General features: G+C 44.8%; 2 protein-coding genes and 1 long non-coding RNA gene across 8 annotated transcripts in view; 1 reads left to right on the top strand and 2 right to left on the bottom strand.

Annotated features, from left to right (window-relative positions):
* The first annotated feature begins 10 nt into the window (after positions 1 to 10).
* On the top strand, positions 11 to 4108 carry strat (RAB interacting factor STRAT). The gene is made up of 2 exons (XM_065443233.1): positions 11 to 629; positions 3242 to 4108. The coding sequence occupies exons 1-2, from the start codon at positions 480 to 482 to the stop codon at positions 3461 to 3463; spliced, it is 372 nt and encodes a 123-aa protein (XP_065299305.1). The 5' UTR covers positions 11 to 479; the 3' UTR covers positions 3464 to 4108.
* A 2048-nt stretch (positions 4109 to 6156) lies between these two features.
* LOC135911120 (uncharacterized) lies at positions 6157 to 10637 on the bottom strand. The gene is made up of 3 exons (XR_010567218.1): positions 10310 to 10637; positions 9393 to 9501; positions 6157 to 9181 (listed from the first exon to the last, which is right to left on the bottom strand). It is a non-coding gene; the product is annotated as an uncharacterized lncRNA (long non-coding RNA).
* A 4481-nt stretch (positions 10638 to 15118) lies between these two features.
* Ge-1 (Enhancer of mRNA-decapping protein 4 homolog Ge-1) overlaps positions 15119 to 27848 on the bottom strand; it is a 214164-nt gene continuing 201434 nt past the window's right edge. For all 6 annotated transcript variants that reach the window (XM_065443156.1, XM_065443139.1, XM_065443174.1 and 3 more), the window contains 4 exons: positions 25686 to 25902; positions 25388 to 25586; positions 16785 to 16948; positions 15119 to 16161 (listed from right to left, as the gene is read on the bottom strand). In XM_065443156.1, coding sequence (XP_065299228.1) covers positions 15978 to 16161; positions 16785 to 16948; positions 25388 to 25586; positions 25686 to 25902 — 764 coding nt within the window. In that variant the 3' untranslated portion in view covers positions 15119 to 15977. The remainder of the gene's footprint in view (positions 16162 to 16784; positions 16949 to 25387; positions 25587 to 25685; positions 25903 to 27848) is intronic.

The following is a 27848-nucleotide window of genomic DNA, read 5'->3' as shown; positions in this document are numbered from 1 at the left end:
TGTTCTATGGGAGTGTCCGCTCTTGAATCCTTTCTCTATGCTGTGGCGGTTGTAGTGGTTCGTAACTCTGTTTGTAGCCGCTGCCATTGAAGCATTGTATCGTTCTTTATTCTATGATTGTATCAAGGAACTGGCAGTAGTCTGTAGTTGTGCGTGTGTTCTGTGGACACTGTACTACAGTGGCTAGAATATTCTAGCCACTGTAACTGTACTCTGCGTCTGCCCCGGGGACAGTGGTCGCGCCGCCCTTGCGCTTGCATGCGGAAAATGAGGGGTCGGAATTGAGCGCGTCGCGTTTGCATCGTCCGGTGCGTTCTGGGCAGTCATTAGAGCTTGAACGCTTACATAACATCCCTTGTTTCAGCTGAGCCAATGTGAAGTCCCTAGCTTCGCAAAGCTTATGTGCTTTTTGACTGCATTGCACTGCTTACGTCGCTATAGGTGAAGAAAAAAAAAAGCAATCGGAAATTTTAACAGCTATGAACGAAAGCGGCCCGCGGGATGTCGGCGGCGGTGAGAAAGGAAAAGACCAACTGGTCGAAAACGGCAAGAACAAAGTGCCTATCGAGTGCAAGTATTGTTCGTCGCGGATACTCAACGTTGGCGTGTGCGAGTTGGTCAGTGCACAGGTAACTACTGACTTTTGTTTATACTGATCATTATCAGTACGAAAGCGAATTGGCGATGTAGTATTTTTAATTGTACACTTTCTTGTTCTCTGTTAATGTAACCTTTGGTGCCATTTGCTTGTGTGAGCGCGAGACTGCAGCTTCCACTTAACAAACAGCGTTTCCAATATAGAGGAGGCGCAGGTCGCAAAGTTAAAGTCATTGCGATTATGACCTTTAAGTTTGTCATAAATGCATGCAGTAAGCGCTTCACTTCATAGACTGTACGTGATGACGTTAAGCGCCGCGGCTCAAAGTTATAGATGTAGAAAACCCACTGGAATAGGTCTATATTGATTAGTACATATATATATTTAAAAAAAAACAGTTCTTAATCATAACCTAATTTGTAACAGTGTGTTCTCATTTTGGAACAGGAGTCGCGCTATGCGCCTTGCCGTGCTCCGATGCGGAGGATATTCTGTGACAGGTCGCAGTTAATGCACCATGCCGCCCACGTTGTACTTTTACAGACGTGGGCGGCCTGTTGCACCCTCTGTTCTTCCTCTACGTGACATTTGGAATTGTTCGGTACCCATTTTTCTTTCTCGTGTGCAAAGGCAGTCCAGTCCAGTGCACGGTACAGTCGCGCTCGTCATGAACAATTACCATTATTTTGGGCAATTTTAGATCGCCCAGGGTCAGCTGGCACACTGCCACCCAGGGCTTACTGTCGGGATGGAAAAAGGAGGGCAAGGTAGTGACGCGCCCCCAACCAAAAATTACGGGGAGGCCCGGTCCCCCATTGCCTGGTGATTAGCAGTGCATACATGCACTTTATACCTACATACATATCAGCAGCCCATGTATGCATGGGAGCTTCCCCTCAAGCAAAAGGAGACCTTAAGCAGTGCTGCCACCAAGCTGCCAAGCGCATTGCTTCACTCTGCCAAATTCATGACAGAATGGTCATGCATTGCTTTTAGAGAACATGCAACTGTAGCCACAAATGCAAATCAATGATTTGCTACACATATAGTGAACTGTTGAAGCTATTTCTTGACAGCATACAGTAAAGGAAGCATCTTTTCTCCATTTTCAATGCTTCTACCTTCCATAGCATTAAAGTAACTGCTGATTGTGAAAAATTGTGAATGGTGAATTCTCAGCACCAATCATAATTACATCCTCTCAACTCCCAGTGATAATAGCGAACATTGTTTAACTGCGCGGACAAACGGACCACAAAGACAGCATGGGACATTCATGTCCCATGCTGTCTTTGTGGTCCGTTTGTTTGCGCAGTTAAACAATGTTCGCTAATATCTACCAACTTGCCCAGCAACAAGTTCTTCTATCCCAGCGATAAAGCTGGCCATATCAAGTAATGAAACGAAGAGTGCCAATTTCCAACAAAACTTTGGCACAAGTGTGAAATCGTACTAAATTATTTTACGCACAAGCCTGCTGAATACTTGCATTGAAATTGTGATTCTGTTTCCTTGAACATATGGCTGAAGGAAGTATTTTATTGGCTCCATATTGAATTGTTGTGGATTAGATAGGGAAGCTCTCAGAAATTTAAGTGTTTGAGTGAATAGAGCTTGAGGATGCGGTATACTTGTCAACTTTAGAAGATCACAATCATTACCTTTGTCATAGCTGCTCTATCCTCTGCTACATTTACTCACCAGGGACATCCGGAGGCAAGGAACTGAGCCCACAAACTTCTTTATTTATCTACTTCTTTTCGAACCGACACATCATTGATGTTTGGTGCCGGCAAAATCATGCCGTCTTGTATTTCTGTGTAGCCATTGCATAGTGCCATATTTTACGGCTTCTGCCGATGTAAGAAATTTATGCCAGGGAATATCTTGAACAAAGAGAACCGTTTTTATTTATAAAAAGAAACTGTTCACAAAACTATGATTTATTGCAAACAAAACCACACATGCCTTCCTAATACTTTTCCCACTGAGTGTAAAAAACCATATGTTTCACGACTTTTCCCATTTGGGGACAGCTGACAATGAGCTCAAAAACTGACCAAAACTCTTAAGCACGTTTGAGCTCTCTTAGCAATGTGCATGTCAGTCTTTTCCGAACAACTAAATATTTTAATGAACAGTTAATTTAGATGCACAAAAGGATGTCTGAAAGTGAGCAGTTTAAACTGCCTGCTGCAAGTGAATTTTTTACCTTCAAAATAGCGACGTAAACAGCACATACCTCAAAACTTTATACACTGCATTTCTTGCTACGGAAGTAGGGGCAGGATTTGTCAAACACATAATTTTGTTCACTTAACATTACTTTTGTGAATTTAACTTTGCAATGACCAGAACACAGTTTTGGTTCCTATATAACATTGTACAAAGTGGTTAAAGAACCTTTGAAAAAAAATGGGGGGGGGGGGTGGGGTTATGGACACTTACTGTATACTCACCTGTACGAGTTCACGATTTTAAATGAATGAACTGGTATTTCTTGGAATACATGCATACACATATTTGACTTGCCAGAGTTGTTAGTTTGCTGTTTATATGCATCTTCCAGACTTGCATTTGCAACCAAGGAGCATTACAGAGCATGCCTTACCATCATAAACTTAGTCTTCGTCTTTTCAACAGTACGACCTTCCAACGGTGGATGGGGACAGCAAGATGGTCGAGAAGCTAACAGACTTTTGGTGTGTTAATGACATCTACACCTTTGAAAACATTGGATTCACCAACACTGTTGGTCAAACAAAATACCTGGCCTGTGCCGACTGTGAACGGGGCCCTGTAGGCTGGCACAGCCTGGAGACAAGGAAATCATTCGTGGCACTTTCAAGAGTGCGCCATCTGTAAAGTCCTTGTTGAACATCAAAGCCTCAGTTTGGTACATTTGTAGACAGAGTGCCTTTGTGACAGTGTGCATTGTGCCCGATTTCATTAGCCTGTGATGGTAATACTCAGTCGCAGGTTGCTGCCTACCAAAGACAGCTTGTCATTTTGAATCATTCCCATTCATTAACCAGGATAGCGCTGCTTACAAAAAGAAACGTCTGGTTACAAGGACATCATTTTGTCCTCTGTAACTGCAGATCATACAGCGACATGGCTTTGTGTAAGCAATGTTTTGCCATTTTGTTTGGCAAACAGCTCACATTGATAATTGAAAACTATTTTATGCAGTGATGCAGTGTGCTGCTGCTAATTGGAGAAAATAGCAAAGTTTTTTTTTAATAATACATATTGCAGACATAGTAGGCTAACTTAACAGACAGTATATAATTCTTTATTGTATGCTAGACATTGTTCCCATAAAATTGCAGTTTTTGTTTGGAGCTTGTGGATTTTTTCGTGTTTTGCCATGCTAAAGAAATTTTTCCCTTGTCATTTACATTGGGTGCACAAAGTGTACAATGAAACAATAATGTGTGTATGTACCTCAACCTTTTGATGATAGTGATATATTGAGCAATACATAATAAAGCTTTGTTACAGAATATATTTGGCAGTGGCAAGGTTTAAAGTCATGAGCCGTTGTGCTTTCAAGGGTAATTCACATATCTTTACCCACCATACGTATTATGTTGCGTATGACAATGAAATAGCCTTTGTTAAATTAGTCCAGTTGAATTTATCCTTTAGCAGTTGGTTACAGCTGTTTCACAAGGTGCTCAGGGTCTTTTTTTTCTTCCTTCTTTTACAGGAAAGTAGATGTGGAACATGCCTAAAGCAATAATGTGTAGGTGCTATACGAGTTTCTATGAACAAATATGTGCATGCTTTGTGTCCTACATCAAGACAAGGCATGCATACACCAGATCAAAATAATGCATGAGATTTCATTTCACACTAGAAATTATGAATTCTGTTGACTTAATTGAAAGTGTGGAGACTGTTTTATTTGTCTTAAAGCCGAGACATTATTGATTTTAGTGTCTTATTTGTTATGGTGTTACCTTGACATTAATGATTTCATTGCTCTCGTAGCTAGTGTGAATTTCATATTGCATAGCAAATTGTGGTATAGACTTGTGCCACTGTATAGCCTCATTATTAAAAACACTGAGTGAAAAACTATTTGTTTGGCACTTGGTGTTCTAAAAATGAATCTGTTCCAACTAGGCCGACTCGCAGTTATACTGTATAGCCTTCTTCTCTCAAGGCATAAAATGCCCTTATTGCTGAAAAAGGGAGGGGGGGAAGCTTGGTTTGCCATGGAGATGAATTGAAGTGTTCAAAGGAGTGCTGGCAAAGAAACAAAATTTGTGGCCTTTATGTGCTTTGTAAACTTGCTCACGGCACTCTTATTACTACTTTGTTGTGCTTATCACCTCAGTCATTTTTGGTTTGAAGGACCCTAAACTAAACCATTTTCAGTTATTCAATTAGCATTGCATTCTCTAGTGGTTGTCGGATCCTATGCTTTGAAAACTCTATCCCTCTGTTTACTTGGTTATGCACCCAAAATGTCCAATGCACTGTAAGGGGCACTGCAGCATTTTTTCAACATTGTAAATAAACCTTCTTAGTTGCTAAACAATACTTGCATGAGCATTTGAGCTTAATATTAACCCTCTACTTTCAGTCTGGAGCCTATGGTTTACTTCAAAAGACTGCCTGCTCTTCCTAAACTTCCAAAAATTCCTGCTATTTTTCAGTTGTATTTCATCTGCCATTTTTAAATGTGATGGCAATAGGCAGAATATCTTTAGACATCACAACAGTGCCTTTGGCAAAAGCAGAAGGTGAAAAATGTCAGTGGTAAAGTAGCGCACCATCTGGTGGCGGAGAACATACTTCACCGGTACAATGATTGCATGGTTGGGTAGTGCATTGGAACATGGCACCATGCAGTCTAACTGTAATACAGAAGTTTGTCGAGATAATGGGCAGAGTATAGGAGGCATTGTTCTGCATTATCACAGCTTCGAGCTCACTTATGACTAAGAGAGGGGAAGACCATGAGAGTATGGCAGCAGCGCTTGATAGCTGATAACTTTATTTATGCAAAACACATTGAAACATTTTTTTGGTGAAAAAATGCTTGCAGGAACCCTTGAAGGAAGTGGTAACATGGCTTCAAAGAAACCAAAACAATAGCTGCGTTCTCTTTGTAGACCATTTGTGGAAAGCTATGCATGGTTTATGAGACCTGTGTGTGAATAGTGGCACAGAATGTCACTGTAGTTGGTTGTTCAGTGTTTGCAGTCATGTAGTCTGAAGGTACATACAGCATAGCGCTGATCCATAGAATAAAGAACCAACTTTAGAGAAGGGAAACTGTACCTTCCACAGTGGCACGAAAATAAGAAGCTGCAGTACATAGAACTTACCAGGGGCCCGACAGATGGCGCTACCTAAACAGGAAGCGTAAATTCTATTCTCTTTAGCACAATATCCATAATGGCCTCTTTTTATCGGTGGCGCACGCTGGATACGCTCCGTGCTCCGTGGATACGCTCCGGCTTTGCGGCATGCCTCAGCGGCTGTGTTTTAATTGCCAGAGGACTAAAGAGCCTCTACTGACACCCAAACAAGCCACAAGTGAGTGAACAGGATGTGTGACTTTATTGGCAGAAGAAAAGCAGTGCATCTTCTCGTACAAGAGCAGAAATAAAATTTGCATGTTGAGATGCGCTGAAACCATTAACGTGAGCTCGTAAACTGCTCACTTTCGTCGTCGCACATAGCGGTCTGGTAACGAGCGACAATAAGCAGCGCAAGCAAATTAAGCAGTGCCCCACCTGTTTGCATCGACAGTCGCTGCAACTTGCATTGCGAAGCAATCTGGTGATGTAGGCATCTGCTGTCGCAGCCAACACAGCGACATGGACTACCCGGCATTTTAGCATTACCTCCTTTCTAGCCTGCACATTTCTTTCTGTTCTTTTGGGGGCCGCTAATGTGCAACTCGTACTTCGTGCCCCACATTCTCAACATGGGCATCACCATTTTGCAGCCACTTTTGCAGGCCTTTCCACCCATGTGGCTATCAACTTCATACAGTTCGGACCATGTAATCACGTGTGCTGGTCTCCGTTCGCGCCACATCACAGTCAATGAAGGCCCACAAGCATAATTTGCCCACGGCTGCAACAGAAAAGGTCGAACGGGGAGCGCCAATTACGGTGCATGTAAATTGGGAGTCTTTGTTGCTGTGCGGCCTGCAGGAGCAGGTGCTTACCTCGAGAGGCTGTTGCCCAATGCAACAGACCTCGGGCCACCACATCCGAGAAATGTAACGTGGCAACCATTATCAAACGAGACTCTGCAATCAATCACCGCATAAACAATACACTACATTGGCTAAGATCCACATTACAGCAGTGGGCACACAATATAGGTCACTTACAGCACATTCAGCTATCCGACTTCAAGAACAGTGCTTGCCTACGTCGGACATGGCGGTCTAGTAACGAGTGACAACCAGCAGTGCCAACTGATTCAACAGTGCCCCACCTGTTTGCATTTACAGTCTCTGTAACTTGCACTGCAATCAATCGGGTGACACAGGCACCTGCTGCCATAGCCAACACAGCGACATGAACTACCCAGCATTCTAGCGTTAACTCCTCTCCTACCTGCACTTTTCTTTTTGTTCGTTCAGTGGCCGCTAATGTGTCACTCGCACTTGGTGCCCCACCTGCTCTCAATATGGACATGGTCTGTTTTGTAGGAATCACAATTTTGCAGCCACTTTTGCAGGCCTTTCCACCCATGTGGATATCAACTTCATACACTTCGGACCATGTAATCATGTATGATAGTCTCCGTTCACGCCAAATCATCGCCGAAGAAGGCCACAAGCACATTTTACCCATGTCTGCAACAGGGAGCACCAATCATAGTACATGTGAACAAGGAGTCTGTCGCTGTGCGGACTGCAGGAGCAGGTGCTTGCCTCGAGACGCTGTTGCCCAATGCAACTAACCTTGGGCCGCCACATCCGATAAATGTAACATGGCAACCATGACCAAGTGGGACAGCATTGAAACAAGACTCTGCAATCAAATCACTTCAGCATACCTCTAACATAACGCTCAATCTATACATTGCCACTATACACTATACATTGGCTATGATCTGAATGACAACAGTGAGCATACACACACAAAGGTCGCTTACGGCACATTCAACCGTCCGACTGTAGGCATAGTGCTTGCCTTCGTCGCACATGGTGGTCTGGTAACAAGCAACAGCTAGCAGCGAAAGCAGATTGGACAGTGTGTCCCACCTGTTTGCACCGATGGTCGCCGTTGAAGAAGAGCAACTTGCATTGTGAAGCAATTGGGTGACTCAAGCATCTGTTGCCGCAGCCAACACAGTGACATGGAGTACCCGGCGTTTTAGCGTTACCTCCTTTCCAACCTGCATGTTTTCTTTTTGTTTTGTTTTTTGGCATTCCACGAATGTGTAACTCGCACTTTGTGCCCCACATTTTCTAAATATGGGCATGGTCTGTTTTGTGGGCATCACCGTTTTGCAGCCACTCTTGCAGACCTTTCCACCCATGTGGATAACTTCATACACTTAAAACCATGTAATCATGTATGAGAGTCTCTGTTCACGCCGAATCGCGACCAAAGATGGCCACAAGCACGTTGTACCCACGGCTGCAGCAGGAAAGGACAAACAGGGAGCACCAACCATGGTGCTCCATGTAAATTCGCAGTCTATGTTGCTGTGCGGACTATAGGAGCAGGTGCTTGTCTCAAGAGACTGTTTCCCAATGCAACTGACCAGGCTCCCACATACGAGAAACATAACGTGGTGACGAGTACCAAGTCCGACAGTAGCGAAACAAGATTATGCAATCAATCACTGCAATGTAGCTTGCGCAATAACACAGGCTGTCGAGCAAGAACAGCAATCCTGAATGAGACTAGGAATTAAATATGGAAATGAGAAAGCTTGCATTCAAGAAAGAAGCCACTGCACCTTGCAAGCACTGAAAGCCAAAAACATTAAGAAAAGTTAAATTCTACATAGCACACAGTTCAAAGGTTAATGCAAGATGCATGCCAATGCTGCATCCGCTATTTCAGGAGAGGAATTGCACCTGGCAATGTGCGCTAGAAGATACTGCTACTGATATGTTATGCTACTAGACAATGACTGGTATTAAGTATGAGCAAAGAATTGGTTGACCTTTAATGTTTGGATAAGGAAGAGGAATGATCTCTAACAAGAATGTGGAATGAAAAAGCTTGCATTCATTGAAAAAAAAAAAAAAAAATGGCACAAATGGAATTTGATAAGGCCAGGAAGTTCATTAAGGAAGGGCAAACTGACGGAGCTCTTGGCCACCGTCATCTGTGCTTGTTCAGAGGTTGCAAATACGTCTGAAGACGAATTTTTGTTGAGGTACCTGGATGACTTGGCCAACATCCGTGCTGGTGGAATGATGGCGGAGGCTCTTTTTGCTCTTGACACAGTCGTCCGTAGACCTGATATCTCCTCCAAATAATTCTGGAATGGCTTCTTTGTTCATGGTCTTGCGAATTCGGCTCCAGCCCCTTCCTGTTGGTGTAGATTGAGGCTCCCGTGATGACCAAGGTGTACTTGGCACAGACTCTGTTGGGGCAGAACAGTGACACATGAGATACAGCAGAGATTATCCAAACTCGTGTAGTGTTTTCTTTTATGTTCGAACCAATTATGCTGAACTGTAAACATGAACAAACGTTCATATCATCTGCTACAAACAGATGACATGTATCTCAAGGCTAGCAAGCCAATACAGCATATATCAAGCACATTTATTTCTGAACCAGGTGTTGTTTACCTTGTAGTAGCAGCCAAAGTCCAAACAGTGACCTTGTAGCAGGCAGCAGCTTCTGTTTAGTGCATGGAGTGTGTTGCTTTATACTGGTGCCGTCCTCATTACTGCGTGTCTGAAACAGAAATTTTGCCTGCATCAAAAGTTGAATAAGCACAATTTTTGCAATATAAAATGCGAAAAGGTGCGACATACACTGTAATGGTTTGTGACTACAGAACACATGCAAATGTGCACTGTTTGTTCCATGGTGCTTAAGCAGCATGGTAAATAAATATTGTTAATCTCCATAAAATTTGTCTGCCTAACTACAATGCATGTCACCAGCTTAAGTATTATTAAGATCACAAATGAGAACATTTGTACGCTCGTTTATACACTAGAAGAGATCACGCGGCTGGTTTCACAAGCAAATACATGAAAGACATGAAGCTAGTAGAAATGATGCATTCTATTTTCTGCATGAACGTGATGCACTGCTTCACTATTGCTAAAATAAATGTCAGGTAAAACAGCAAGAACATTTGGAACCAACAAGTACGAAATATGGGTGAATTATCATGCGTGCAACTGTTTAATACATTAAATTCAGTACTTTAGCTTCAGTTTAACAAAGGCTTATTCGCTTCTGTGGACGAAAGAACTTGCAGGCGGACTCGAAAAAAAAATTTATTCATAAGGCTACTCAGTCCCCCATGGCTACGGCTACAACGAGATGGAAAATGTGACGCCGTTCCGATATCGCTTCCTCTTTCATGAATGTGTGTATAATGAGGGCCTCGGAACTAAAGGTTTATTTTGGAAACAGCAACGGAGGGTCCTGACTGCCCATATGTAATGCAGCATCTAGTTCGCTAACTTGTCTCCGCCTGTAAGTAACGAGAGCAATACAAGGACATACAAGGATTCAGGCAACGACTCACCGGTATTGCTCTCCTCGGTTCCCGTTTCGATGCAGACGCATGGCCCACGACCGAAACGTAGCTTTCATTCTTACATGTACGCTTGCAAACACGTCACTTCACCCCAAGTTAAATAACGCGAGATATCGAAGCGCAATAAACTAGTTTTAGCTACAAAGAAGCAACCAGTAAAATACCGGTACAAATTTTAAATCCATGCCAGAGGTCACGTGCAAGATCGATGATGCTGGACGCTATTTGCGTTTATAATGAAAAAAAAAACAATAAACTTACTAATGAAGAATACAATATCTAATTATCAATAATAATTTTGTACTCTATTTTATGTAATAAACATGCTTCAAAACAATGCCTCCTTTACAAAACAACGCCTCCTAAGATATTGCCCATGCCATAGAGTTTCTCACTATGAAACTCTATGGCCCATGCATACCATGGATGGATGGATGGAAGGTAGGAGCGTCCCCTTTGAAACGGGGCGATGGCAGTTGCCACCAAGCTCAGATTTTTATTTTGCCTTTCATTTTTATCTGTGTTGTGTGTTATTGAATTTCTCGATTTTCTTTAAATACGTCTTCCTACCCTTTTAACCTTATGTCACCTCTCTGCTTTTGAGCCACCAATCCTCCAATCGCCTTTTGCTAATTTCCACCGCACATTTATTTACATGACTATCATTATCTCTGAACCACGACCGGCTTCAGGAAGGGTGACTGTGGCCGCATCGACATCGGGATTGATACCATCACATTTTAGTATGAGGTGTTCCATTGTTTCTACATATTTACCACACACAGTACATGTGTCTTCTTCGTTAGATTTCTTCTTATAGCTCCGTGTTCTAAGACATCCTGATCTAGCTTCAAAGAGTAGGGCACTGCCTCTTGAGTTATCATAAAACGCTTCCTTCCTGATCTGCTGTTTCCAGTATCGATGTAGTTCTACACGATGCTTCTTTTCCATTGAATTTATCCAATTTTTACCTTCCGCATTTTTAACCTGTCGTTTAATGCTCTGTCCTTTTTCGTCCTCGTGTCTGGCATACTCGCTGGTTAGCTTCCTAGTTCTTTTCCGCCATTGTGAGTCAACGCTCTTTCTGTATAGGTATTTAAACACCTTAGCTGCCCACCTGTTATCATCCAATTTCCTCAGACGTTTTTCGTAAAGGATTTTACTCTGAGCTTCCCTTGCTTCGAATGATGCCCAGCCCATATCTCCCTGTACTGCTTCGTTTGTGGTTTTCCCGTGGGCACCTAGTGCTAACCATCCCACAGCTCTCTGATTTACTTCTAGTCTCAACTGAACCTCTGCCCTTAAACACAGGACCGCATCCCCGAAAGTAAGCCCCGGCACCATTACTCCCTTCCAAATGCCTCTCAGTACCTCATACCTTTTGTAACCCCACAATGCCTTATGTTTCATTATCCCGGCATCTCTTCGCCCTTTTGCTATTAGAGACTGTTCGTGCCACAGCGCATACCACAGCCAACGCCTCGCCTCCTCTAGAAAGATGCCTGCGGCGTCGCTCGCTTACCCATTGTAGCCGTCGCGCCTTGAGTTGCGGTCAGTTGTCAAGAGATGGCGCCACTTACGTCCCTATCTCCGCCAAGGGGACTGGGGTGGTGTGGTGTCGCGGCGGTAGCGGCGGCCTAGGGTGCCTCTAGAGTTACTGTATATGCTACCGCAGGTAGCATATACAGTAACTCTAGGTGCCTCGATGCGCGCGCCCTCGGAGCGCGCGCGCGCATCGATCGAGGCACCCTAGGCGGCCGCGCTATGCCGCGCCGGCCGCGCTGCCATGCGGTGATGTGCGCATGCGCGCATGTGTTGCAAGCGACCACCGCAACGATCGCTAGCTACCGCCTCGAGTAAAAAGGAGGAAAAGGGGAAAGGTAAGGGCAGCAGGTTTTCGGCGCACGCGGCATGCATCTTTTTAAAGGAGGCGTTGCCACAGCGCATGCAGCAGCGCCAGATTTCCCTTAGTGAGAAACTCTATGCTTATAACGTCATTCCCATGACGGCCCCCATAGAGTTTCTCACTACATTATAGTGAGAAACTCTATGCATGTAGGAAGGAATGAACACAAACACGTCGCTGTCGTCGAGAGTATGTGCAGCTCACACATATCAAGTGGCAAAAATACTTTATTCAATAATTAATAACAGTCATATATAGTATTTTTAGAGCATTTTGCTTTTATTTGTTCTTTTGATTTGTTGTGATTTGATTGCCGTTGACTCGACGGCCTTCAAAACCGCCCGTGTAGCAGCTCAAACTTGACCTTTGAGTCAACTGACTATCGATTGGGAGGCCTTCCAAACGCCCGTGTGACACGGTTATAATGATTTTCTAACACTAAATTTCAAACCTAAATTGTTGCCTTCCTGTTTACAGATATTAGCCAGACGTTGCAAATCACAGCAACACAATGTCATCCGCATGGGAGCTAGCTGCTGCTCTAGTACTGTATCCGCCTGTTTGTATGAGAGATTAAACCCGATATGACATAGGTGTTCTGTGATATTACTGTGATATTACTTCCTTCCCTCTCCATCCTCACCATGTATGTACATCATAAACAGCAGCGGGGATAAATGGCACTCCTGCCTCAGTCCCTTGTTGATATGAACTTTCTCCTCGCTCATCATCCCTTCCCATTCAACACAAACGGTATTTCCTTAGTAAATCTCTCTGAAAAGCTGTAGACAATCGTCACCTAAGCCTTCCCCTTCCAGAATATCCCACAGAATTTTGCGGTCTACGTTGTCATAGGGTCCTGTAATGTCTAAAAAGGCCGCGTACAATGCTCTGCTTTCTGCGTTTGATATTTCAATACACTGGGTAAGAACAAACAAATTATTGCGCTTATTATGGCAAAATAAACAAAAATTGCGCTTATTATGGCGCCTCTAACGGGAGACATTTAAACTAATCCAGGCACTCTTTGAGTGGACGTTACTATGCTTGTTTTATTAGCAGCGGTAGGGTGCCCTAGCAGCGGCGCACGGTCGATTTTGTCGCCCTCTGTGACCGTTTCTTGAACTTGAGAGTGGCTTCTGGTTCGGCTTGGCGCGTTCTGCTGTGCACGACGGCACGACCTCCTGCAGTAGCTGTCGCTCTTTGGCCGCCGTGATTGCTACAACGCACAGTAAAACCCAGAGACAAGTCGGCAAAACCTAGAGACAAGTCGGCATAGTTGGGCGTTATCAGAATGACTTACTGGAGAGTAGCCGGCCTCACGTAAGTGTTCTGAAGTACTGCTTGCAGTGACCGTTTCGCCCTTGAGCATGGTACCGGGCACATGTAGCGTTGAAAATTCTAAGCTCCTATTACATTGCTGTTCCAGTTACCTGCAGTTCTCATCAATAGCTGCAAGAGCCGTTAGGAACTCGGTGAAGAAAGATGCACATCATATGGCTTCAGCGGCTTCCTTGGAGTCCACCATTAAAATGGCTACATGGAAGGATGGAAAACCGATCAGTAAGTCTGCACGTCAAATGTAAAAGTTCACTTACAGGGTACGTTCGATTCGCCTGCACCACTTGAACCAGTTCGCGAGGTGCTGCACCCTGCCATTCGTTTCAGCGGTGCAGCAATTGCGCCCGCAGAACCACGACGCTCGTTTCAAAAGGTGGAGGAAAGGTGCAGGGCTGGTTCAATTTTGCTGCACCCGCTCCAATGTCGGTGCCGACTTGGTGCAGGCATACAGGTGCGAAGCAGCGGCTCAGCAGACGACGCAGCACACGAGCTCAAGCGCCGTTAAAACCCCGCTTACGCACGTCTTGTGTGTCTACGCAACTGGTGTGGTGTGTATTTACGCCCCAGAAAGCGATCATACATGCAGTTCAGGACCACTCAAACTTAAGAACTCCGTGCACATTAGTCTGACATAGCATAACGCCTGCACCGCGTCAGCACCTTTGCACTCGTTTCGAATGTTTCGCTGGGCCTGCACCTCCGGAATCAAACTGCACAGTTTCTGGACTTCTCGTGAATCGCCGGGAACTGGTTCACAGTGGTACAGGCGAATCGAACAGACCCACAGTATGCTCAAGTGTAAAGGGGAATCACCCCCCCCCCCCGTCCCCACTCTCCTTTTATATAAGAGGTTTTCTTTCTCTTTTTTCAGAAAAAGAGACGTGAAGTATCGGTTGGTCAAGACACGACAGTAGTAACGAACGAATAAACTTGTAATGAACTTCAGTGCACTTTTTTTGTTTTGTTCACAAGGATCATTTGACCTTGTCTGAAGTTTTCTTTGACGAGGCTTGCTTTTTTATTAAGCGTGAATTGGTCACGGCAAAAATGGTTATTTTTGGTCGATAATCCTTATTTGGGTGTTATATCCTTTACACTCATTTCAACGCTGCGATCAAAACGTGTAGACCCTTCACTACCTATGCTAGCTCAATGGTCAGCAGGCCGTGATGCCATATGTACCATCAGAGCCTCGGCACCGCGACGCACGCTGAGCCGACACTGCTGCTACAAGACTATTCTATGGGGCAGCGCTTTTCTTTCCGAGAAGTAATGCTCGGAGGGTTTTTTTGTGCAAATTTTGGGCAAATTTTGGGCAAAAAACAGCACTAATAATGTGTTGGCAACTTGATGCTTGCTCCTACTTTCTGCGTGAAAAGGCACTGTGGCCAAATCGGGCACAAATAATGCAAGCGAAACAAATTCGTGGTGATAATGTGACTGGGTATTAGAAGTCTCGGCTTGCATACACAACCATCACTCGCTATTTAGTTGCGCCATGATGCACTCAGATCACCAGTTCTACAAGTGACCCAGTCTACACCAAGCTATTGAATAAATAGAAAACCTTTATTTCTCTTCAATCTACAAAAACAAACAGCACTCAGTAAACAATACAGAGAAAGTGTCAAATGAAATGCAAGAACAATGTTACAGTGAGGCAAAGGTGAATTTAACAATTCTTAAAATTTGTAATTGCAAAAAGATGACACATTCTGCTTTAAGTGGAAACACGAGGAAAGGGGAGAGGTAGTGGAAATGCTGCATGAAGAGGTGAAAATATGGCAATACAAACCAGTGGCAAAACATTTGTCAAAGGTGCTGAGCAGCATAGCATATGGCCAGTTAACAAATACTAGTCGAACTGAAATATTGGCTACAGTATACATCTATGTGCAAAGTGCTCTGCCACATTGTTAAGCTTTAAAGAAGAGCAGTAGAACCTAATTTTCAAAGAAAAACTTAATTTTCATTTCAAACTGTTTAATAAATTGGTACAAAATGTGCATGGTTGAGGGAAAACTGCTTAAGTAACCGTGATGCACTATCTTGGATACTGCACAGATTGCTGTTGGTTGTACACCAATAAAAGTGCACTGGCAAAGCATTATTTTGAAATGAGAACATGTACAGCGTTGCCCCTTCTCCTTTCCCCTTAAGGTGAAAAGAAACACGGAAGGAAAAAAATGGGGAAAAGCAGGTGATCCCCAGAGCACCTTTAACAATGGTCTACTGCAGCAAGAGCCAAATTGCTGCCACACTGTACACTCCTCGTGCACACTTCCATCATTCTAGCCCACTGTATGCCAGGCACAGCACACTACAAAAACTTCACAGTGCCTTGACCACAAGTGTCCTCCACTGAGATGAACCCTGTGGATTCCCCAGATTCCTCACATTGACTGGAAGCTAGCAGGTGAGAGAGCTCTGGGCGACCATAAGCAGACGTTTGGCCATGCGCCCCATGTTGTGAAGAGGTGTTCCTGTGAGGAATTTGCTGAGCTTCTGGCACAGCTGTGTCAAGATAACTTTCATGTGCTCCTTTGTGACTGCGTTTTCTTTGTCTAGGCTGAGCACAGCCTCTTCCAGGTACCTGTAGGTAGATAACAGGCAATATAGACTTTTGCGAGACAACCATCATAGCTAAGGTGTGTACAAGGTTTCACAGGCTTCTGCTGAAAGTTGCAAGATAGTAAAGAAAAATTCATCAGGCATGCTAATGCATCACAGTAACATTTTATAAGGGGCCGTTGGCAGCCAGGCATTTGGATAAAACCAACCAAGGCAAGTGAAGTTGTCAATAATAATCTACAACGGAGGAAAAGCACCAGAAGGAAAAATAATTTGATGTTCACAAATCTGACATATTTTCCACTAAAAGTCCGTGTGGAAGTATTACACAAGTGAGGAACAAGTTGCAGAAGAGATGCAAAAATGTGCATGAAAAGCTAAAAAAGTCTACCTAAATGCAGAACTTGCTGGTACTGATGATGGATACGACATCCACTAGGAAGATGTTCTGACTTACAGAATATTGCGAGACACTGGCCAATGTCAACCAACATCTATGCTTTGCATGCAACCAATCACTACCTTGATGATTGTAATACACTGATAACATTACAATGGTATCTAATGCACATACTTCACTATCTGCACAAAGTATAAGAAATAGCTCACTGAAAAAAAGTCAAGCAGTTAAGGCACAATGCTTACTTCAGCTTAATTTCAGTGCTGGTTGCAAGGTCTGCACACAACTGCTGGATGAGCGAGAGCAGCACTGGCTGTTGTAAAGGGCATGGATGCTGGCCAAAGACAATGGCAGGGGACACCATCTCGCATGTTGACACAACTGTAGCCAGGTCAGCCACTGACAGAGCCTGGATGACAAAATTTGTTTTGTTAAAAGGAGACTAAAGTGAAGTTCAATTTTAGATGTATATTTTAGACACTGTCGTATGGGTCACTAACACATCATTCTACTGAAGTCCATAGCTCTATCACTTATACACACAGAAAACATGGGGGCACCTAAGCAATTATTATGATGTGTAAATGCAAGAGCATTACTTGTTGTAGAGTGTGTCGCTGAGTTTAATGTTGCAGCAAAATGTTGCAGAGTTTAGTGCTGCTGCACTGTTTCCAAGTATAATGTTGCTGCTTATGAGGTCGCAACAACCCACGATTGCGATTTCTTAACCGAGTTTTAATTGAGGAGTGTTCTTTCTCGATGACAGTACTTTTCTGAGTGGCACCATAGTGTTGACACCACATTTCTACATCAGCTTCTTAGGTGAACTGCACCTCATACTCTAGGGGGGATGTTGTCCAACGGGTAACTGATACACGTTGCATCTTATTCATCGTCATCCATGGGGTCCGACTTGCCGTGACATTTCGGCAGCCTCGCTCAGCCATCTAGTGAACCACCCGCCAGGCAAAGCCAAACCATGAGCACACACTCGAAGCTATTCATCACTGTCGCCTGTTGCAATTGTGGCACAGTGGTTAGCGTGCCCAGCTACGCAGCGGTAGCAGTGAATCGAATCCTCACCATGGCATTTTTTTTTTTTTAGTTAGATGAAGACATAACTTATGTGCTGTTTGTCTGCCACGGCTTTCTGATGACGGCAGGGTTGCACAATGTAATGCTGTCACATTAAGAAGAGATGAACACTTCAGCAATATCAGCAATACATGAACTAGTCAGCCCATGCAGTTGTGGTTACCTTTATATTTCTGTTGATTGCACTGAAATGTTATGTAATCTAATTATTTCATTTTTTATGGAAATTGTCCTTATACCATAGAATTTGTACTGGGATTTGCAAGAATAAATACATCCCGGAGCTAGTTCTTTTGAATGGTTTTGGCTCTTTCCAGTAGTCTCCTGTGGTAGACTATCTGGACCTGAAATGGCACCTTGACTCTGAGCACTGAGAAGTGAACTCGAAGCACATCACCACAACACACACACATAAAAATGAGGATGGAGACAGAAGACATACACAGTGCTGACTTTCAACTTGTTAAAGTTGGAAGTCAGCTCCATGGATCTCTACTATGTTCATCTCCGTTTTACATGCTGTTATTAGATGATCATAATCAAACTAGCCTGAAAAAATGGTACCCTACATGGATGGACATGGTTCCACTGCAAGTTCTCTCTAGCTCATGTGCATTTCATATTTAATGGTTCAGGTTTGGTTATAGCTTGCAGAGAATTTTATTGCACACTGCAGAACGCTTTTGGGAAGTGGAGTGCTGCTGAAATGCAACAATTGGAAATAAGAGCACCAGGCCTCGGAGTTGCATATATATTCAACATAGCAATGCAGCAGCTTTTGGGCAATGATTAGCACTGTTAGATATAATTGTTGTTTATAACTTCTTCCACTTGCTTGCATACTCTGCAATGTTTGTGCATTTCACTCAGCTTTATGAGGCTCCTTGTCTGGACCAAAGTGGTTGAATAAAACAACCTCATAGATTACACAAACACCAATTAAAGTGACTTCTACTGAGCAACAATGATGAGGCAATGTGTGCCCATCATGGCAATGGCATCCTAGACTATAATAAAGAAGAAATGAGGCACTTGCGATTTTTATGACATGATGAAAACACAATGACAGGAATTAAATGATATGGCAACAGAACTGTGACAGTGCTGTCAAGTGATAAGACAGAGAATTAAAAAATTGGAACCTTGCTGTGTGCCCAGCAATCATACCACAATGCAACCACTTTATGGGTCGGGTTGCTTTGTTAGGCAAGATGTGTTTCACATATCACTTTGGAATGTGCGTGAAATGGTGGCAATTATATTTATTTTGGCATGCTGTAAAGAGCGCAGCTGTCAACACATGGTCACTACACAATACAAACAATCAACCTCTCCTGGAAGACCCTTTGCAGAGAATTCGCTATGAATCATGAGAAAAGCAAAGATGGCAATTCCTAATGATAAAAGGTTGTATGGCACTGAACACTGGCCAATGTGGTATACTCAACACGGCCTCTTCAAGCCTTTGAACCTAGAAAAAATACAATTGCTATTTGGCATTCTATCAGAAACCAGGCAGCCAATTAAAACGGGTTTTACATGCGAAAATCTATGAGGCGCACTGTAGTAGTAGGATACGAAAAAATCAGTTGCGGACTGTGTATACTCTGCACACAAACTGAAGAGGCAAAGAATTACAATGTGCAAGCACTTGGTGCAGAATGCGTGCTGCTGACAGGCAGCCAAATCAAAACTAGAGTGTACTAGATAGGAGCAGTGGGTCTAGCACAGGCTCCCTCCTCTGACACATATTTTATTGAAATGTTGGTGGCACCACCATCGCCTGCTAAACACGTACTGCGTCAGAGACCCTACTGGAGCTGCTTGGAGCTCCAAGTCATTTCACTCTGCTATATCTAGTTTTGTTACTTGGTGGCAGAAACAGTGATTTTATTCCCCAGTGACGCACTAAGAAAATGCACAAAGAGTGACAAAAACAACGAAAGTGATGCAAGAATCACGGAGCATAGAGCACACAACAGCGACCGGCCCATGAACTTGTTGAAACAGCCAGAGTTTCAGCGTAAGGTGATGGCAGCGCCGCCGCAATTTCAGCGTTTTCTGCATCACTCTCAGCGCTTGCCACAGCATCCACTGGAATCACTCCCCCAGTACACAAATTAATTACTTCTCTACACCTTGCGGGTTTCCATAGAACTATTACGTCAAACTCTTGCCTTTGCTTCGAGTTGTTGACAAATTGGACTTCACCCTGCCATCTGCTAGCCCCCTGGTTAGCTCAGATGGTAGAGCGGCTGCCCTGGAAAGGCAGTGGTCCCAAGTTCGAGTCCTGGACCAGGACAATTTTTTTTTCAACTGTGAGGCTTTTCTTTTGAGGAACCTGTATGCATTTCTTTTGCAGCAATTGCTACGATTGGGTGGATGTCTCATTTTCCCCCCAATTAATTACTTCTCTCCACCTTGTGGGTGTCTGCAGAACTATTACAACAGCACACTATAATGCATCCACTCGTTTTTGAAAAGTAAAATTTTGCCTCGAGGCTGTTCCGTATCTACACTATCTCAATTTAGGCGTGTTACGTGCTCAAAATTTTGATTGCCATTGACCAAGGGGCAGGTATAACAAGTAAGCCCTCTTTCCTTGCAGCTCAGAAACTATATAAAACTACGTGCTAATGACTATGAATTATGGATGACTTGGCATGGGAAGAAATATTGATAACGCCTGGGAGGCAGTAGCGCCGTCTCAACCCCAGCAATTCTGGACATCGCCTATAGTTGCATACTTTTACAACATACACCACGTAGCATATAGACAACGATGAAGTCTGGCTGCTGGGTGTCTGTGCCGAAAGGTAGTGAAATGAAAAATCCTTGAAAAGAGAAAACAAGGAATTCGAGCCGCTGCACGATGGCTCCCTGCCCTGACAACCGCCGGGCACTCATTTTCCAGCCTTCTCCTCATGCCTCTCTCCCATCGCCCTTCCACACCTCCGAACATGAATGGGCTGCGACCATAGCTCTGCGCCGCACAACCCGTCGAAACACGACTGGATCGCACCAACTGCGCTGCTCTCAGATTGCTCGCTGGTTCCTCATTCAGCACAGTTTTGCAAACAGCTTAATCACTTGTGTTTCGTCTTTGCTGGTTGCGTTGAAATTGTTTCTGGCCACGTGGTTTCTCAGCCTCGCTTGACTCGCTGCTGAAACGGAAGATAGCTGATCCGCCCACTGATCATTGGTAATGCACAATCTTGCCGGTGAAAAGAAAGCGCATGGCTACAGATTTGGAAAACAAGTGCTTCTAACCGGTGATGCGATCGTCGTGAATATGCTTCAATGGGATAGCGACGGCAACGACGGCAGCAATGACGCGTTAGGGCAGGCTGCCTCAATGTAGTCCTCACAGGAGGCCTGGCAGATTATTCAGTTCCTCCGGGGCTTCATTTCCACGAGAAACCTTTCGCTACACTACGTGGAGCACCTGGATGCCTTGGAGAGGGATGTCGGCAAGCTTCACGTAAAGCACGCAAGGCTGACGGACATGGGGTTTTCTCGTGCAAGCCAGTGAGAAGTACGTGGAGAGATGCTTGTGGCGATCTCGCCTCAGCGTTTACTCTGGATTTCTCAAGCTGAGAGGCTGCTGTGGCAGCCTTCTCGCAATTTTCAAAAGCCCCTTTTGGGGCCACCAAAGCAATGCCTCGGCGGAGCTCACACATCGTTTGCTGCCCATGAAACCTCTTTGCCATTCTTTAACGCCAACAGCCGCTGCTTGTTACACGCGATCAGAGTGCCCAGGAAGCAGTTAAACAAGTGAACACAATCAGCAGTTAGAGTAAGGTGGTGGGGAGGGGCACTGGTCTCCCCACCATTATAGTTTTCACACATCAGCTCCACCATCCCCCTATTTTGATTTTTTTTTATGCAACCCAGTTATAACAATGGAATTTTTGTGGCACTTGAATATTGTTGCAAGTGGGTTCGACTGTATCAAGAAACCATCCTGAACCTGCTGCTGCTCAATCCACTCCGCCCTTGACCATGGCTTTTTCTACCAACACTTGCAGACCTGCAGCTCTGTAGCGATCTTCGACTGTGGCAGTTATATTACCTTCGGCATGACGCGAGTCCGTGCAATACGAGTCAAGCAGTTGTTTCTCGTGATGTCTGTATTTCTTTAGCCGTCTCACAGCCTTGGAAATCTACAGCATGACTAGATACCAGCTGAGTTTGTCTCTTGACCAGTTTTCCTTCAGATGTATGAAGCAAGCATACCCTTACTAGGCCATTCTTGCCTGGGAAAATCTTTCCAACCTTGCAAAGTTTCCATTGTGGCTGCCAAAGTGTTGACTAACGACAGTGATCAGGACGACATGGAAAGCGATAGCACGGGCGATTCAGGCCTGACAGTGGCAGAAGCTGAGCGTTACGTCCGCCTCATGAGTGCAATTGTCGTGTCGAAAACAGCACCTTGCAAAGAAAAAGGCACCCCGCAACTTCTGCAGCGCTACCGCCCGCATGCATGGAGAACACGCAACACAAACAAGGAATCTGCCATGCGAGTGTTTGCCGAGAAGAGGGGGCTGGCTGAAAAGCCAGCTCACAGCTTCAGTAAGTTGTTGCTGCTAGGCTGCCGCGGCACCAAACGAAAATACCAGTTTTGTCGCACGAAGTGAATAAAAATACAGCATGTTTTTTACCCTTTCATTGCACTCTCTCTTGAGTTCCGTTTTTGACAGGTAAGTGGGTGATCTCATGCAATTTCGATTAAGCAGTACTACCGTTTAGTACGTAGTTTATCCGAGCTCCGGCCAACTACGGTTTAACGAGGTTTCACTGTACTGCTTATAATGTGGTTGCTGAAAAATCCCACCAACAAAGCAGCAAGCAAGCTTCTCAATGAGGTGTGCTGGCCGAGGGGAGAGCGAGAGAAGTGATATGCAAGTGACCAATTGAACAAGGGACAGACAGGAAAACGAAAACGGCAGCAGCGTTGTGCTGGCTCAGCAGGCACGCGGGAGTTGCCTAGACAGTGGAGAAGCCTTTTGCTATACAAGAAGGAGATATGCTTCTGCTTGGGAAAGCACATAATGGAATGCAATGGAAGTGGGAACACTACGTGTTAACCAATACGTACGCAATAAGCTGGTACGGTTTATGCAGATACAAAACACATGTTCAATGGCCGCTGAGTCGGGGATTTGACTTTACTACTTTTAAAATGAAACTACCGTTTAAGCGGGTACGGTTTAATGAGGTTTTACTGTATTTCATTTAGCGTGGCTGCACTATTCAATTTTTATGGAAAGATCAATGGGAGTCAGAAAAGACTGCAATATTCACAGTCCTGCACTATAAGTGGCTACGCTTATAAGTGCTCCAGGCTGTAGTTCGCACATCACTGTGAGTGCAGGAAGTACAAACGGGCCATTTTCAACCTGTGTTTTTGGAGAAACGTGTTTAAAGGAGAACTGACACAAAAAAAAAAATCCACGTGGTTTTTTTCTGCTTTAATAAGTAGTTTGTGACCCAGTAATCATGGCATGAAACCTCATTTACTTCAGAGCGCGACAGGTAATTATTTGCAGTCTTTTTTTGTAGTGACCAGTCGGAGTTTCAGTTTCAGAGAGCAATGAGACGGGAGAGGCAGGAATGTCAACTTAGTGGGCACGTGTTCGCAAAAAGCCATGACGTATGCTCTGACGCGCAGCCAGCGTGTGCGAGCTTCGTTTTGCTAGTTCGTCTGCTACGCCTGCACGTGGTTTGCCATGTCCTCGTCATCATCGTCGTCGTTTTCGTCGTTCGGCGGCGACGATTTCCTGCATGTTGTCGTGCGACTGCCGTATCGGTCGGACGACCGCAGCCAATGACAGCGCCGGTAGCGTGAACGTCATGGCCGCATGGTAGACCCAACGGGGCGTGGCTGGCGCGCCTCGCCGCTCCGATCATGTCTGTTCTTTTTTCTCTCTCCCTGGTCGAAACGCGGGCCTCTTTCACCGCCGACGGCGGCACATAAATCAGCTACAATTTGTTTTTGACACAAAATAACTTCTAGAATAAGTAACCTCGAAAGAGTGCGAGTTATAAAATGTTGTGTGCAATAGTAAATCGGCATGACTTCTACTTGGACGTGGTCAGCGCACACGCGCCAGCAATCGTCTGTATACGAAGCGGCTCGCCTGACTGGCGTGTTTACTCATCGCTACTAATGGCACCGAGAAAACTAACCATATTTTCACTTAAGAGAAACATAAATGTTCAGACATTGATTTTGCTGATGAATTTAGGCGCTTTATTACGAGCTGCGGACGCATCGCAAGGACCCTCGACCCCGGATAGACGGCCGGCGAGCTAGGCCTACATCATCTCCCAGCGATTGCGAGCTCGCCTGGCATGTTCGTTCGCTTCTGTCGGTGCCAATGAAATCAAATGTGTTGCAATTTAAGCGTGACACAACTGTGTACACGTTGTGCCGACTAACATAGGCGCTTCGTTATACGAGCTGCAAGCTGTCGTGTCACAAGCGCAACCAGGGTCTGATTCGATGGCCCAGCGAGCTATGTCTGCCGGCTCCTGGCCATCAGCGGCTTTCAACGAATCCGATACTGCTAACGCGGCCTTGCGGAAACACGTATACAGTGCTCGCATAGACCTGTTTATATTGTCATCGTTTGTTTAAAACAAGATAGCTGTGCAAATACGGTTGCTTTCACTTTCTGTTTGAAGTTACGCAGCATTCCGAACTTCCATGCAGGGGCGCCGGTTCTGGGCGGAGCTACCCGCCGCTCGCTCATTCCTACCATGTGTCCCGAATGGCCGCATGCGTCAAGCCGCACACGACGCGCCGTGCGACTGATCGCACGGAAAATCGCACCATGTGTCTCGCGCTTTAGACGTGGCCAATCACTTAGCGACTTGGATATTGCGGCCGGCGTTGGCGAGGACAGACCTCAACAAAACCGTCGCATTGGCCATATTCAATGGTAAGACACAAAAAATCGGCGTTGAACGTTGTGGCCTGCACGGTATTTAACCAGTAGCATGTGTATATTCGTGCGTGGTCAGTGCAGCGCAGTCAAGCTGATAGTGTGGGAAATATCCCGATGGACACGACAAAAACTGCAGTTGCAGCGACACGGAGAGCGTTCCACTACAAGTACAACAGCTAGAACAAGCAACAACAGAGGAGAAGAGCACATGTAAGCCGCATGGCAGCCAACGAAAATTCGTGACGTAGACACATGACGTAGTGTTTTCTTGGTTATTTACAACCCCACCATGATGTCAATGTCGCGAGGTGCTCCGTTTTGCGGTTGGCTGCGCGCACATACTTTAAAATTGATTTTAAATGTGTTCTAAGCCATATTCGCCGCTGATATTCTGTAGACGATGTGTGTGTGACAACCTAAATCGATCTCACAAGTTATCTCGACTTCAAATTTTTGTGTTAGTACTCCTTTAAATGAATATAGAACATGCAATACAAAGTGAGAAAGTCTGGACTCAAATTTTTGAAAGCAAGTAAACCAAGTTTGAAGTTATCTTTAATGACCCTTCGAAAGAAAGGTTTTTCATGTATGTCTGCTGTCAAGTGAGGACAACCTGTGCAGCACTTATTCACCTTTGAAAATCATTCTAAACCACTGTGATTGTTGCTAATGTGCAGTAATGTAGCTTTACTTGTACAAAGCATGGACAGCATAGTGGTAACAAATGGCCAAATGCCAAAACACAGAACAACTTCCATGTTCATTATTTATTACAGTGCCATCACCATTGTGGCGGGACTCACCTGCTGGAAAGCCATATTATACTGGCCCTGACGCACTAGTAGAGTAATTTGCTGCAGCACAAGATGTGGGTCAGCAACGGGCACTGGTGTGTTCATTTTAGAGCGAGCTCCTAGTCCTTCAGATGCAGCTGCAGCTACTGTCTCTTTCAGTGCGCCATGCATCTCTTCCCTCAGATTGTTCACAAGCATCTCCTGTTGCCTGCAGGCCACAGGATTGAAAAATGGTTTTCATGGCAGTACTGTTTAATTTCAATCAATAACATCTGCTGGGCCCTCATGCATAGGTAGTGAAACTCACCCAGCCAATGCTTGTAGAAGTCCTGCCTTCAGGTTATGCAATGAATTTGTCACAGCCTCATCAAGAGTAGCACGAAAATCTGGAGGCCCCAGTGCAGCTTTGTGGTCACGTAAAAAGATCTGTAGACTGCGGTCCACGTTTGACTCAACATTCTTCATGGCTTCGGCAGCACGAGCTTCACCATGTTTATCAATATGCTGCTGGGCTTGATGGAGAACTGTAGAAGAAAATAAACAGGATCATCAGCTCTAAATTAAAGAAACACTACAACTGGTTGAAAGGGGTAATGGGAATGCAAGTACAGGCTCCTTATATTTATTATCACATATAAAGGGACCCTCGCCATGCCCCATTGCAAATTGCATGTATGGCAGTTTAGGGAGAGCTTTACCGCAAGAATTTTTCAAAATGGTCCATTACTAGAGGAGATGGCAGAAATCAAAAGTTTGTGTTTCCGTGCTGCCAAATGGCAGGCTTCAATGCTAACAAAGAAACTATCTTGCTCTGAATCAATGACTGTTCATAAGCAACATTTCTTCCCTAAGTTCTCCCATACCACAGCTGAGGCACGCTGCCTGTCTACGTCCCAAGCACCATCGTCTCCTTTCTCTGTTTTTCATTTTTCGCAGCATGGCGCGCTCCGAGTAATATTACAATGAAACCTTGTTACTACGAACACCACATTAACAAACTTTTCAGAAATCCCCTGCTGACTTCTTATGGTTTCAATGTAAAAGTATTTCACTGCTACGAACTTCAGAATACCAAACTTTTCAGAATAATGAACGTTATTCAGTTTCCGTGTCATGTAACAACGCCTCAGTATTACAAATTAATATTAAGAAATCTGGGGATTCTTAACTTTCCGTGTATCCTTCAGGGCAATTGAAACAGTAAGCTAGCGGACGACAAGGCGCAGAAAGTGAACGCCACGGTGCATGGGTTTGGAAAACCAGAGACAAAAAAAAAAAAAAGAAAAGCAGGAGATAATTTCTTTTAAATCTATTGTGGAGGCGATAATGCATTGGGTTTTGTGAGCGCATGCTCCACACAGAAAAGTGTTGCCTAGCAACGGAGGTGCATCTCTTCCTTCCTTCGGCCTTCTTTCTGCGCATGCCTCTTTCTTTCGAGCTTCTTTCTGTGACCATACTAGCTACGCGCATGGAGAAATGTAACCTCTGTATTCGCGAGGATGCCACAAAGTCGCATTTTGCACTCTTTCCGGACAATGCTGTTTATGCACGCTTGCGCTTTGGAATAGTTGAGGTGTCTGATTTGAGTGAGACAAGTGTCCATGGCAAGGAACGTGGAAAAAAAAAAAAAATTACTGCTGGCTCTTTCCTAATCAAGAGTAGATGTAAGCATTAAATGGCTACTGGCAAAGCAGTTTGGTAGGAGACGATACTAGCCACAATCTTAAAATGGGCGTAGTGCTCTGAACCTCATTGCAAGTGTCGTCTTGTGTCGGCCAAACAACTACAGTCAACGAGTGAATTTTCGGACACCCAAATTTTCGGACATGCCTGATATTTCGGACGTCTTCGCGGCACTGCAACGAGCCCCATAGAATCAATGTATAAGGACATCTGAAGTTTCGGACGCTCGGACCCCTCGCCGTCCAATTTTCCTGACTTTTTGACGCGACGGAAGGTCCTTTGGCTCCTCGCGCAGCGCCCTTTCGCAAGAAATCGACTTGCAGCAGAAGCATATCACCGCTTTGAACCACAACTAGCCAAATCTAGCCGTCACACGCCAATTTGGTCTGGCCACGCTGGCTCTGTTCATCGCCGCACTTCCGCTTTTGCCTCCGGCGGAGTTTCCGGAGCAGCGCCATTTCATTTGTTTGCGTAGGCCACGTTTTGGCTAGCGTGGTGTGTGGTTGTGCTGTTGTGTCAAGTGTGCCTGCGACGCTAGGCCTAGGTGCTTCGAGGCTCGTCTGCGAACTCCACTGTTCGCAACTTGAGAATTTCGCTTGCCTTCGATGGCCCCCGCTTCGTCTTCCTCGTCCTCGCCGATGGCATCGAAGCGAGGAAAGCAGTACCGTCGGTTAACAATGAAGAAGAAAGCCACCATTATTAAGCAAGTTGTGAGCGGCCCATCGCAGGCTGACGTGAGCAAGGAGTTCGGCATGGAGCAAGGAGTCAGGTTGTGGGGGATTCAGAA

This window comes from Dermacentor albipictus, chromosome 1 (genome assembly GCF_038994185.2).
Source record: "Dermacentor albipictus isolate Rhodes 1998 colony chromosome 1, USDA_Dalb.pri_finalv2, whole genome shotgun sequence".
Lineage (NCBI taxonomy): Eukaryota > Metazoa > Arthropoda > Arachnida > Ixodida > Ixodidae > Dermacentor > Dermacentor albipictus.
This window is presented reverse-complemented; position numbering and strand designations above follow the sequence as displayed.